This window comes from Dendrobates tinctorius, unplaced genomic scaffold (genome assembly GCF_039654945.1).
Source record: "Dendrobates tinctorius isolate UK_male_01 unplaced genomic scaffold, ASM3965494v1 ptg000001l, whole genome shotgun sequence".
Lineage (NCBI taxonomy): Eukaryota > Metazoa > Chordata > Amphibia > Anura > Dendrobatidae > Dendrobates > Dendrobates tinctorius.
Genome location: NW_027361669.1, coordinates 17,185,528 through 17,200,178, shown reverse-complemented (window position 1 = coordinate 17,200,178; position 14,651 = coordinate 17,185,528). Strand labels below are relative to the sequence as shown.

Sequence of the window (14,651 nt, the reverse complement as noted above, 5' to 3'; positions counted from 1 at the left end):
AGCTGCGTGTGCCCTGCAGGAGGAGGATGACTCAGCACAGACACAGGTAAGCCACAGGAGAGCTGGGAGCAGGAGCCATCATCAGTAGGTGAGTTAACTGTTTATTATTTTAGAATGTGCTTGCCAGCAGGGGAGAAATATAGGGATGTGGACCATGTGTGACAGCAGGGGGAAATATATGAACAAGGGGCCATGTGTGCCAGCAGGGGGGAATAAAGGGATGGGAGGGGGCAATATGTGCCAGCAGGGGGGAATATATGGAGGGGGGGGACAATGTGTGCCAGCAGGGGGGAATATATGGAGGGGGGGACAATGTGTGCCAGCAGGGGTGAATATATGGAGGGGGGGCAATATGTGCCAGCAGGGTGGAATATATGGAGGGGGGGACAATGTGTGCCAGCAGGGGGAAATATATGGAGGGGGGACAATGTGTGCCAGCAGGGGGGATTATAGGATCGGGGGGACAATGTGTGCCAGCAGGGGGAAATATATGGAGGGGGGGGACAATGTGTGCCAGCAGGGGGGATTATAGGACCGGGGGGGACAATGTGTGCCAGCAGGGGGGAATATATGGAGGGGGGGACAATGTGTGCCAGCAGGGGTGAATATATGGAGGGGGGACAAAGTGTGCCAGCAGGGGGGATTATAGGACCAGGGGGACAATGTGTGCCAGCAGGGGGGATTATAGGACCGGGGGGACAATGTGTGCCAGCAGGGGGGATTATAGGATCGGAGTGACAATGTGTGCCAGCAGGGGGGAACATAGGGATGGGGGGCTGTTTGAATGCCAGCAGGGGAGAATATAGGGACAGGGGGACAATGTGTGCCAGCAGGGGAAATATAGGGACGGGGGGCCGTGTGCATACCAGCAGGGAGGCATATAGAGAGAGGGGGGCCATGTGAGTGCCAGCAGGGGAGCATATACTGACTGGGGGGCTCATATCCAGGATAGGATGGGGGGCTATGTGCCAGCACAAGGGGGCCATGTGCCAGGATGGGGGTTATATAGATACCAGGATGAGGGACATATATATGATTTGTAAGACGGACACTGGCATTTTAAGACACACCTCCATTTAACATAAAAAAACATTTTTTTCTCTTTTTCTTCACCAAATTTGGGGGTGCGTCTTATAATCAGGTGCGTCTAAGGGAAAAATACGGTAATCGTGATGCACTAGAGAGCAGAAGAATGATTCCAAGTGTATTGAAGTTACAAAAAAAAGTGCAATTTCACAATTTTTGGGGGGTTTCTTATTTACCATGTTCACTACACTGTAAAATTGAAATTTCAATATAATTCCTCAGATCAGTATGTCTGCGCAGATACCAAACCTGCATGTTTTTTCTTTTTTTAAATTTAAATGGTGAAAAGAATTTGGAAATTTGTAAAAAAAAAAAAAAATGTTGCTTCGGTCGCCACTTTCCGGGAACCATAATATTTTCATTTATCGGGGTATAGGGCTGAATGAGGGCTTATTTTTTGTGCTCTATGCTGACGTTTTTACTGATACCAATTTGGGGTAGATGTGATGTTTTGATCTCTTCTTAACTTCATTCCATGTTGCGGCAGCCCAAACAAAAAAATAATTCTGGCATTTCAATATTTTTCTCGTTACACCGTTTACCAATTGGATTATGTTATGTTATATTTTAATAGATCTGAATTTTACGAATGCAGTGATACCAAGCATGTTTTTTCTCCTTCGCCTCATTGGGGGACACAGGACTGTGGGTGTATGCTACTGTCACCTGGAGGCTGACACTAAGTGAATGAAAAAAAGGTTAGCTCCTCCTCCGCCGTATACACCCTCGCCTCGGTTGCAGGTGAAACCAGTTCTTGCTCAGTGTCCGTTGGAGGCACACGTCTGGTCTTTTTTTTTCAGACTCTTTCATTTTTTCTTTTTTCCATGAAGATGAAACAGGGGCGACGGACCCTATTGAAAGGGTCCGACCTCCCCAAACCAACAACGGGCGAGCACATGTGAGTGTCGCCTCCACGTATCCTCTCCCGCAACGTGGGACATGATGCCGGACTGAGCCCTGACCACCCTAAGGTATTGAAACCCTAGGCTGTACAGAGGCCTAGGAATAGTCCGTGCGACCCCCCCCCCCCCCCCACTGCATCACCAATGCCAAACAGCGGTGATGGAAGGTGGCGGACGGTCGCTCTTCTCATCCCCTATAAGGAAGATGGATTTAGGGTGCCTGCACCGTCCTTAATCCCCCCCCCCCAACCTGAGGTGGGCTGGGAGGGCTCCTGTAGACCCCCGTGGTCGGCATTGCTGATGGCCTCGTTTTTTCCGGCCACATCCTCGGGCTTCAGCGTAGTATGGGGTGCGCCCCCGTGACTCGTCTACTTCCGGCGGACCCGCCCCCGGGGCTTCGGGCGGACGCTGTAAATTTAGTCCCCGGCTTCAGCTGGCGCTAGGCCGCGGACAGAATCTCCTCCCCATGACGTCACCGGTGGTTGCCTCTTCTTCCGAGGGCCCGCCCACACGCAGAGGCGCTTATTTTTAAAAAAAGGAGCAGCTGTTCGGCAGGCTAGACAGACGCCTAAGGGGATCCAGGACTGGAGACACAGGGCTAGAGTAAGTGCTACCCCTGAAGGAGGAAGGCCACCCTCTGTTTTCGCCAGAGGCTAAGCGGTTTTTGCACCCCCCCCGAGCATATCACCTAGCAGGGCCACCATGTCCAGAAACGCTAAGACGCACTTGTTTCTGTACGTTGCGTGCACCTCCTGTCGGTCAGCCTTCCCACATGTGCAAAGTATGCAGATTTGTGAAGCCTGCGATTCCGAACGTGCCCAGGAGCCCTCCCCTGTGACCGAGCACAGGGTATCTAGCCCCCCGGAATGGGCCCTGTCTCTGTCGCAGTCCATGGCATCGCCTGCGAGAGCAATCGAGTCCCTTCGAGCCCCAGATAGGGGCAGGGATAGCGGCGTTATCAGCAGACTCCCAGCTCTCATGGCGATCACGTCACGGAATGACACCCCTCCCGCCAATTCGTGTTAAATGGCGCTGTCAGAGATTGACGCAACATTTAACAGTTTAACAACAGCTGACAGTGATCCTATCCACCCAGAGCTGTGAAAGGCGCATAATGACTGATTCAGTCAGCCATCATCTGCTGTGAAAGATGCAGGCTCAGCATGCGAGCCCGAATAAAAGGCAGGGACATGACATGTACGTCAAAGGTGGTGTAGAGGTTAAAGCCTTTTGAGGCCTTGTCATTAAAGGAAACCTGTCCAGAGACCCCATTTACCATATTTTTCAGATTATAAGGCGCACCTTTTCCCCAAAATTTGGGAGGATGATGGGGGTGTGTCTGATCATCCGAAGGGAGGGGGAACGGCTGCTGTGAAGCGGGGTCACAGGAGGCAGGTTCGCTGCTGCAGGAGGGTGATGGCGCGAGGTTGTGGGCCCTGGGCTTTCGTAAGATGGCGGCGGTGATTGTTGTCCCTTTCCCATTGATTTCCCTGTTCTGGACTTTGGGAAAATGGCCATTGGAGTTTGCGAATGCGCTTATTTAGATCTCGGAAGACAAGATCTCGTTCTGACATTTTATGAAAGCCCAGGACCCACAGCCTCGCACCTCCACGACACCTCCTCCTTCCAGCCCTGATTCCGCAGCATCGCCCCACTCCTGCCGCAGGCCTCCGGCAGCAGCGACCCTGCCTTCTGTGCGTTTTGCATGCCAGTCACGTTAAATGCAGAGCTGGCGTGAAATGTGACTAATTCATTAAAGAAAATATGGGGGACTTTAAAAAAAATAAAATGTTCCTAAGCACTAACAGGAATGTAGTTGTTAACAGAGGCAACTACCTGACTGTTGTACCTAGCGCCAGTCATTGAACGATACTGCCAGAGATTCAGCTGCTCCCTGTCAACAGAGCAGTGGTTTCTCTTCTTGTTGACAGGGTGGGACTACTAGTGTCATGATGATTGACAGCCGGCTTCCCTAATTTGACGGCAGAGAGCAGGAAAAGAAACAAACGCTCTGTTGACATGACATCAGGGGCTGTCTGTGACCCCTCTGAATGTTAGTGCTTAGGCACATTTTTTTTTTTTTTAATTAAAGTCCCGGATATCCCCTTTAACCCCTTCATGACCCAGCCTATTTTGACCTTAATGACCTGGCCATTTTTTGCAATTCTGACCAGTGTCCCTTTATGAGGTAATAACTCTGGAACTCTTCAACGCATCCTAGCGATTCTGAGATTGTTTTTTCGTGACATATTGGGCTTCATGTTAGTGGTAAATTTAGATCGATAATTTTTGCGTTTATTTGTGAAAAAATCAGAAATTTGGCGAAAATTTTGAAAATTTCGCAATTTTCAAATTTTGAATTTTTATTCTGTTAAACTAGAGAGTTATGTGACACAAAATAGTTACTAAATAACATTTCCCACATGTCTACTTTACATCAGCACAATTTTGGAAGCAAAATATTTTTTTGTTAGGAAGTTATAAGGGTTAAAAGTTGACCAGTGATTTCTCATTTTTACAACAAAATTTACAAAACCATTTTTTTTAGGGACCACCTCACATTTGAAGTCACTTTGAGGGGTCTATATGGCAGAAAATACCCAAAAGTGACACCATTCTAAAAACTGCACCCCTCAAGCTACTCAAAACTACATTCAAGACGATTATTAACCCTTTAGGTGTTTCACAGGAACTAAAGCAACATGGAAGGAAAAAAAGGACATTTTAATTTTTCCAACAAAAATTTTCTTTCAGCATCAATTTTTTCATTTTCACACGGGCAACAGGATAAAATGGATCCTAAAATTTGTTGGGCAATTTCCCCTGAGTACACCGATACCTCATATGTGGTCAAAAACCACTGTTTGGGCGCACGGCAGGGCTCAGAAGGGAAGGAGCGCCATTTGACTTTTTGAATGGAAAATATGCTGGAATATTTAACGCTTGCCATGTCGCGTTTGGAGAGTCGCTGTGTGCCTAAACACTGGCGCTCCCCCACAAGTGACCCCATTTTGGAAACTAGACCCCCCAAGGAACTTATCTAGATGCATAGTGATCACTTTGAACCCCCAGGTGCTTCTCAAATTGATCCATAAAAATAAAAAAAAAGTACTTTTTTTCACAAAAATTATCTTTTAGCCTCAGTTTTTTCATTTTCACATGGGCAACAGGATAAAATGGATCCTAAAATTTGTTGGGCAATTTCTCCTGAGTACACCGATACCTCATATGTGGTCATAAACCACTGTTTGGGTGCACGGCAGGGCCCGGAAGGGAAGGAGCGCCATTTGACTTTTTGAATGGAAAATTAGCTCCAATCGTTATCGGACACCATGTCGTGTTTGGAGAGCCCCTGTGTGCCTAAACATTGGAGCTCCCCCACAAGTGACACCATTTTGGAAACTAGACCCCTTAAGGAACTTATCTAGATGTGTAGTGAGCACTTTGAACCCCCAAGTGCTTCACAAAAGTTTATAACATAGAGCAGTGAAAATAAAAAATCATTTTTTTTCCTCAAAAATGATTTTTTAGCACACTATTTTTTATTTTCACAAGGGTAACAGGAGAAATTGGACCACAAAAGTTGTTGTCCAGATTGTCCTGAGTATGCTGGTACCCCATATGTGGGGGGGGGGGGGCACTGTTTGGGTGCATGGCAGGGCGCAGAAGGGAATGAGCGCCATTTGACTTTTTGAAATGAAAATTAGCTCCAATCGTTAGCGGACACCATGTCGTGTTTGGAGAGCCCCTGTGTGCCTAAACTTTGGAGCTCCCCCACAAATGACCCCATTTTGGAAACTAGACCCCCTAAGGAACTTATCTAGATACATAGTGAGAACTTTGAACCCCCAGGTGATTCACAGAAGTTTATAATGCAGAGCAGTGAAAATAAAAAATCTTTTTTTTTCCTAAAAAAAATTTTTTTAGTTGGCAATTTTTTATTTTCACAAGGGTACTAGGATAAATTGGACCCCAAAAGTTGTTGTCCAGTTTGTCCTGAGTACGCTGGTACCCCATATGTGGGGGGGAACCACTGTTTGGGCACACGTTGGGGCTCAGCAGGGAAGTAGTGACATTTTGAAATGCTGACTTTGATGGAATGGTCTGCGGGCGTCATAATACATTTGGAAACTAGACCCCCCAAGGAACTTATCTAGATGTGTGGTGAGCACCTTGAACCCCCAAGTGCTTCACAGAAGTTTATAATGCAGAGCCGTGAAAATAAAAAAATCATTTTTTTTCCCTCAAAAAAAATGAATTTTAGCACGCAATTTTTTTTTCACAAGGGTAACAGGAGAAATTGGACCCCAAAAGTTGTTGTCCAGTTTGTCCTGAGTACGCTGATACCCCATATGTGGGGGATGACCACTGTATGGGCACACGTCAGGGCTCGGAAGGGAAGTAGTGACGTTTTGGTATGCAGACTTTGATGGAATGGTCTGCGGGCATCATGTTTCATTTGCAGAGCCCTTGATGTACCTAAACTGTGGAAACCCCCCACAAGTGACCCCATTTTGGAAATTAGACCCCCCAAGGAACTTATCTAGATGTGTAGTGAGCACCTTGAACCCCGAAGTGCTTCACAGAAGATTGTAACGCAGAGCCATGAAAATAAAAAATCTTTTTTTTTCCTCAAAAAATGAATTTTTAGCTCGCAATTTTTTATTTTCACAAGGGTAACAGGAGAAATTGGACCCCAAAAGTTGTTGTCCAGTTTGTCCTGAGTACGCTGATACCCCATATGTGGGGAGGGACCATTGTTTGAGCACACGTCGGGGCTCGGAAGGGAAGTAGTGACGTTTTGAAATACCGACTTGATCGAATGGTCTGCGGGCATCATGTTACGTTTGCAGAGCCTCTGATGTGCCTAAACAGTGGAAACCCCCCACAAGTGACCCCATTTTGGAAACTAGACCACCAAGGAACTTATCTAGATGTGTGGTGAGCAGCACTTTGAACCCCCAAGTGCTTCACAGAAGTTTATAACGCAGAACCGTGAAAATAAAAAATATTTTTTTTCCTCAAAAAATGATTTTTTTAGCCCGCAATTTTTTATTTTCACAAGGGTAACAGGAGAAATTGAACCCCAAAAGTTGTTGTCCAGTTTGTCCTGAGTACGCTGGTACCCCATATGTGGGGGGGAACCATTGTTTGGGCACACGTCAAGGCTCGGAATGGAAGTAGTGACGTTTTGAAATGCAGACTTTGATGGAATAGTCTGCGGTCGTCATTACGTTTGCAGAGCACCTGATGTGCCTAAACAGTGGAAACCCCCCACAAGTGACCCCGTTTTGGAAACTAGACCTTCCAAGGAACGTATGTAAGATGTGTTGTGAGCACTTTGAACCCCCAAGTGCTTCACAGAAGTTTATAATGCAGAGACGTGAAAATGAAAAAATCATTTTTTTTCCACAAAAATAATTTTTTAGCCCCCAATTTTTTATTTTCCCAAGGGTAACACGAGAAATTAGTCCCCAAAAGTTGTTGTGCAATTTTTCCTGAGTACGCTGATACCTCATATGTTGGGGTAAACCACTGTTTGGGCACACAGCAGGGCTTGGAAGGGAGGGAGCACCGTTTAACTTTTTGAACGCAAAATTGGCTGGAATCAATGGTTGCACCATGTCGCGTTTGGCGACCCCCTGATGTGCCTAAACAGTGAAAACCCCTCAATTCTAACTCCAACCCTAACCCCAACACACCCCTAACCACAAGCCTAACCCTAATTCCAACGCTAACCCTAATTCTAACCCTAATTCCAACCCTAACCCTAATTCCAACCCTAACCCTAACCCTCTTTCCAACCCTAACCCTCTTTCCAACCCTCACCCTCTTTCCAACCCTCACCCTCTTTCCAACCCTAACCCTCTTTCCAACCCTAACCCTCTTTCCAACCCTAACCCTAACCCTCTTTCCAACCCTAACCCTCTTTCCAACCCTAACCCTCTTTTCAACCCTAACCCTAACCCTAATGGAAAAATAAAAATAAAAATATTTTCTTTATTTTATTAGTAGTGCCTACCTATGGGGGTGATAATCGGGGGGTTTATTTACTTTTTCTTTCATTTTGATCACTGTGAGAGTGATCAAAATGAAAGAATAGAATCTGCAGCCGGCAGATACGGGCGGGCGCACTGCGCATGCGCCCGCCATTTTCTAAGATGGCGGCGCCCATGAACCGGTCCCGCCGGACACCGGGAGCGACAGGGGGACTTAGAAGGTGCCGGGGGAGGTGAGAGGGGGTGAGGGGGTTATCGGAATCTGGCGGGGAGCAGAGGGAATGGGAGGGGGGCAGATGATGACAGCGGCGGCAGATCGCCACTGTCATTCAGTTGCGGGGGGGGGGCGATCGCCGGGGGGGGGGGGGTGGAATCGGTGTCTCCAGCCATGTCCGATGCTACAGCAGCAGCATCGGCCATGGCTGGATTGTAATATTTCATCAATTTTCATTGATGAAATATTACTATCGCTCTGATTGGCTGTTTCACTTTTAACAGCCAATCAGAGCGATCGTAGCCACGTGGGGGCGAAGCCACGCCCCCTGTGGCGAAGAACAAAGCCCCCTGTATCTGCGGGTCGGGTGACCTTTCAGTGACCTAGGTCACCCGACCCGCAGGGGGGCTTTAAAGTCATGACGCCACATAGGCGTCATGGGTCGTTCTGGCACAACTTTTCATGACGCCTACGTGGCGTCAAAGGTCGTGAAGGGGTTAAGAGTTGCATGCCACTTAATAAATTTAGGTACATCTTACAATTGTTGTGCACCTCTATCAGAAATGTTACTCCACTCAGGGACTGGATGTATTTCTGGAATAAGTTACACTTCTCTGTATCTTTTGATGAATTTTCCTGAGCATGGTTCGCCATGTCCCTTCCCGCGCCTGCTCCACCAATGTTGTGAAGCAAGTTGGGCCTCAAGCAAAAGCGGTAAACCTACTCAAAAATTTTCCAACATTTCAAGGTGTTTTACTTCTTGTATAAGTACCTTAATTAATCGGGCACATAGGGCTAATCTGCAGGTAAATAGCATTAAAATCAAGTTAGTCAGAAATGACTTTATGGCATTATGACTTGCACTGCAAAATATTCTGAGACGAAGGTTACACTTGAAGTGTGGTATCTGCAGTGAGTACATTACAACATGGTTTGCCTTGGCTTGTGTGTCACTGATGTATTTTCATTCTGAAATATAAGGGAATAATAAAACATCTCTACGTATGAATATGCTAAAGGTAAGGTGTGTAATGCATTATACTTTCCCAAAGCTGAATTAGCTCCATCATAACACTCCCAACATTTTTGCAGAAATAAACAAAGATCTGATATAAGTCCTGTTTCAGTGATGACACATGAATGTACTCTTTAGTTGTTCCATGTTTGTCATCACTGAAACTGTGCATTACTGAAACTGTGACTTGTAATGTAATTTCCTCACTTTACAAACATAAAACAATTCTTCCTCTGTTGTTATTTAATCACCTGTTTTTTAATTTATCTTAGGAAGGAGCTGGTTTCAGCTGAACAGAATAAAAATCATATGAGCAATGAACTACGAAAAAAAGAAGAACAGTGTACATCATATGAAGACAAAGTCTTTAATGTGTGTGGTAGTCAAGACTTTGACAGTGATTTGACTCGTCTGCAGGATGATATAGAAAAAACCTCTAAACAGCGGGGTGAGGTGCTTTGCTTACTCTATTTTAGTTGGGTCTTCAGTGTGTTTGCTAGTATATGCTTGTTTCACCATCTTATTTTTTTGAATGAAGGTGTTGTGTAAAATAAAGTGTATGCATATATCTTCGGAGGCTTTTTTTTTCATTTAATTGCATATATTTTTGCCTAAAACTAATTTTTTGCTAAATTGTTATCATATCAAAGTTCAGCCCTCTCAACTTTGATGTGGCGTGTTGTCTTAAATCGGTACAGAGGAGTTAAATAAAGGACATGGAAATGAGTTACAAACTCCCCATCAGTACGAGTGGACGTACAGATTCTCCGTTATTGCCATTCTGTAGGAGGGAAACAAATAGCCTGTAAAAGCCAAAGGATGCAGTATTTTTATTGAAAAAAATTATTGTAAAAGTTATTTTTTCCAAAAGTCCTACTGTTACCATGAAGTCACATCCATCTTTCTTGTGATCTTCTTAAAAGCCAATTTTTGTCCTCAGGGGTTGCTGCTTCCATGTAAGTTACTTGCCTCTAAGGCTAGTGACAGCATGTCGAAATAGCAGGAGCCACTGGTGTGGCAGGGGATTTTTTTTTATAATTCAAAGTTTTTATTGATTTTTCAGAAAGAAAGAATCATATACAACGAATAATCAAAATCAGGGGATGGAGAATAATAGGAAACAAGCTTCTCAACACGTAGAAAACATGAGATGAATCAATAACCTAATACCACTCTTTTTAATAGTTACATGTATGTATTAAGGAGTAGAGAAGTGAGAGAAAGAAGGATAGAGGGGGAGGAAGGAGTTGGGGAAATGAACATTCAAAGACCGTGAAAACCCATCTATTCAATAAACAGACACATTATGTGAAAAGGGAACGACCAACAAAGGGGGTGGAAATGTATTTTAGAAGCCGAATTAGTAGCAAAGAGGAGATAATTCCTATATACCGTATTTTACACATTATAAGATACACTTTTTCACCCTCAAACTTGGGTACCTTACTGGTACCGTTGCTGCAGGCTGCGATGAGGGGGTGCTGCTGTACGGGGTGTGCGGCGCTGATGCCCGGGGTGCTGCGGGGGGCTCTGCCAACATTATGTGAAAGTCCAGAGCCCCCGGCAGTTCTTCCATGGTTTTCTGTGCGATGGACTCTGGAAAAATGGCCGCCAGGGGGCGGCACATGCGCAGATAGAGATCTCGGCATCAAGATCTCGGGAGATGAGATTTCAGCGCAGCACAGCAGGCACCCCCTCATCCCAGCCTGCGGCCTGCAGCATCACCCCACTCCTACCTCCTCCAGCAGCGACCCTGGGACCCCGTTTCACCACAGCCACCACCCCCGGGAAGCAGTGAGATGCATGGATTAGAAGAAGCGCCACCATTTTATTAAAAAAAAAAAAAATTCCCATTTTTCTCCTCAAAATTTGGGGTGCGTCTTATAATCCGAAAAATACGGTATATTTATCTCAAAACTGATAAGATGGAGAAGAGGATTCCCAGTGAAACCACTTGGTCGCAGTTACATTGATTTTAGTCTGAATTAAGGCTATCAAACTTTTCATGTGATGAACCGTGTATTTTTGCAAACCATTCTTCTAGAGAATGGGGGGTATATAGATTTACAGCGGCAAGGGATTAATATTTTAGCTGCTTTTGAAGTAAAGCCGCCATTAAACATTACAGCGATATCGCTAGCAATATCGCTGTAATGTCACCGATTTTGTGACGTAGCAGCGATATTGCTAGCGATATCGCTATGTCTGATACTTACCACCAACCGGCTCCCCTGCTGCTCATCGCTGGTCGCACGAGAAGGTCCTGGACCATTTCTCGTCGAGCGCTTCCTGCTGGGCTTCCTGTGGTGCCGACTAGCGACGCGTGGACGCGGGCCGGAGGACATCAGGATCGCCGCGTCTGACAGGTAAGTAGCGACCCCCGAACCCTGCTATGTCGCTGGTGAGATCTGCCTATGTGGCAACTCACTAGCGACCACTTAGCGATGCACCAGCGATCCATATCGTTGTCGGGATCGCTGGTGCATCGCTACGTGTAACGGTACCCTAAGTGTCTTAGTAGAGATTTTTTTTATAAGCACATTAAGACATAGGTAACATTTCTAAAAGGGTTGCTTGTGGGTTCTTAGGAATTGCTGCCCCTTTCATCTTCAGAATAGCACTTAGTGTATTATTTTAAGACATTTTCTGTCCTTACCCCATTTTGTGATAATCCTGTACAATCCTTTTAACTTCCATGTAGGCATATGGGCAGTATATGCTTTCTCCACACTATGGCATTGCTCGGACTTTAGGTACACACAGAGCTCAGATTCACCTGCTTCCTGATGCACACATTCAGACTGATAGATCTGCCCGCAGATTGCTCGACAGCTTTTAACAAAAAAGTACGTGCTTTACCTACACATAGAAAGCATTACATTACTTAAAATAAATTTATCGTAACTTAAAATTATTGCAATAAATGTTGTTTTTCCTTTGGATGATATGTTGCAGGCAGTAAGCTAGCTAGCATAGGCTGATCTAGAGTTACAGCTTCAATCTCTGTTAATCTGTTGTGAGTTTTCCATTTCTATTTTTTTTATGTCAGACTACCTCAGCCATGCTGTCTTCAAACACTCTAATATTTATACTCTTTCACAGCGATGTTGGCTGGGGCAACTGCAGTATACACACAATTCATCACTCAGTTGACAGAGGAGAACCAACCTTGCTGTCCAGTTTGCCAAAGAATCTTTCCTTCAGAAGCTGAGCTGCAGGATGTAATTAATGACATGCAGTCCAAGCTTAGGCTGGTTCCAGATAAACTGAAGACTACAGAAACCGAACTGAAGAGAAGAGAGAAAAGAAAGGATGAGATGATGGAGCTGAAACCAATGAGGCAAGTACAGCACAGTCCTGTTCTTTGTATCTGCTTTTAAGGGTGCATTCACACAGAGATTTCTGCCCAATCATACTAATATCAAGTTACATTGATTTGTGCAACTGGCCTATTTAATACTAAATCTTTAAGAAAATCTGTGTCCTCTGCAAAAACAATGAAACAATTTGGTTAGTTCACATTGCTTACCATGTGCATTTTGCATCTATTTTCTTTCAAAGCGTACAAGACTAGTACACTCTCCAATGCCTGACTGTTGCTTCTGTCTGTCCAGCAGACCTAGAAGGCATGTGTTTCTAACATAATTATACCTGTAAAGCTGTTGAGCAAAACACCACAAGTGGTTTTTGATATCTTTTAAATCAATTCTGTCAGTAGGATCTACTCTCCTAAGCCATCTATATGGGCACGCAGGTTATAGAAAGTTGAATAAAATGATATCTTGATATCCGTAATCTGATGTCTTATTCCCGAGAAATTCATATTTTTCTTAACCCCTATCCAACTTATGTTGTGTATATATACAGCGTCACGGAGCAGTGTTCCTGCAAACCGCCTTATACAGCGTCACGGAGCAGTGTTACTGCAAACCGCCTTATAGATGTGGCGCTGTGATTGTGCAGGCTCACGCTGAAAAAAAACAAAATCCCGCTCAGCTCAGTGATCTGTTAACGGAAATATAGAGGATGCTTCCACGTTACTGGTAGTGCAGAGACTTTGGAAAAGCATTATAGCTCCTCCCCCCTCCAAAAGAAGTTCTGCAAATTTTGCACTGCCAAATCCAAATGCCCCCCCCTCTTTTCTGACCCCCACAGTTTGCCTAAACCACATTTAAAGTCCACATGTTTGGCATTTTTGTAGCAATGACAGCCCGCCTAATTTACAGGTGCCTGTCTACAAAAGCACAAGCTGGGTATTACCACGTACTTGTGAATACAACGTGCTGATGACTGCAACTTATGGGCACCACAATGGCGGTTGGCAATTTTCACTGCTGCTTCTTTTTGGAAAACACCCATGGGGTCAAAATCGTTACTATACCTGTAGATAAATTCCCAAAAGGGTATAATTTCCAAAATGGGGTCACATGAAGGTGGATTCTGCTCTTCTAGCACTTAGGTGCTCTGTGTATAGAGTCTGCAAACTATTCTAGCAAAATCTGCTCTACAGGAGGTAAATAGTGCTCTGTCTCTCCTGAGTCTCGCCATATGGCTAGGCTGTACTGTACAGCCACATATAGGGTATGTCCACATTCAGCAGAAATTGTGGGACACATTTCGGTGCCATTTTTACAAATTTCCCAGTGTGAAAATGTAAATCTGGGGCTAAAAGAAAATTTTGGTGGTAAAAATGTAATTTATTTTTTCTTCGCTGCCCAGTTGTAGAAAATTCTGTGACACACCTGTGGTGTCAATATGACAAGTTTGTAAAATGGGGTCACTTATTGGGGGCTACTGCTATTATGGCATCTCAGGATCTCTCTCAATGTGTCATGGAACCCTCAAATCAGTCCAGCAAAATCTGAACTCTAATATGGTGCTTTTTCCCTTCTGAGCTTTGCACTGTGCCTAAAAAAAGTATAATCCCAACAAGAAAATGCCTAGAGGCAGCTTCAAAAATTAAACATAAATTTAAAATACAAAGAGTGACCCTCCCTAACTAAGAATGTGATATTTTAAAAGTCCCCTAATTAAATGTGTAACAATGGAGTTATAAAAGATGGCTTAAAATCTGCCCTGGTTTCCAAAGAAAAGTATGGCTCAAAACAACAGTGCGCAATGAGAAGTATACCAAGCAAAAAGCCTTGATATAATATAACAGATCAAAGTGACTCAATTATTGGGAAATGTACAAAGGAGGTATATCTCTACATTACCTTAAGCGGTGGCGGTACCCCGTCGCGTGTTTCGCTTGTTGCTTTTTCAAGGGGAGTGTATACACTTAATTATGGGACTTCTAAAATATCACATTCTTCGGGAGGGTCTCTCTTTGTATTCAGAATTTTAAATTGTATCCATTTCTGACTATTTTTAGCCTATGACACTTATTTAATGAGGTTTTTCCAACAAACTTTTTCTAACTTTTTATACGCTTT

The 14,651-nt window shown here is 44.6% G+C and overlaps 1 protein-coding gene across 4 annotated transcripts in view; it reads left to right on the top strand.

Moving 5' to 3' along the window:
• RAD50 (RAD50 double strand break repair protein) overlaps nucleotides 1-14,651 on the top strand; it is a 202,183-nt gene that overhangs the window by 71,343 nt on the left and 116,189 nt on the right. For all 4 annotated transcript variants that reach the window (XM_073569696.1, XM_073569486.1, XM_073569566.1 and 1 more), the window contains 2 exons: nucleotides 9,489-9,664; nucleotides 12,319-12,556. In XM_073569696.1, coding sequence (XP_073425797.1) covers nucleotides 9,489-9,664; nucleotides 12,319-12,556 — 414 coding nt within the window. The remainder of the gene's footprint in view (nucleotides 1-9,488; nucleotides 9,665-12,318; nucleotides 12,557-14,651) is intronic.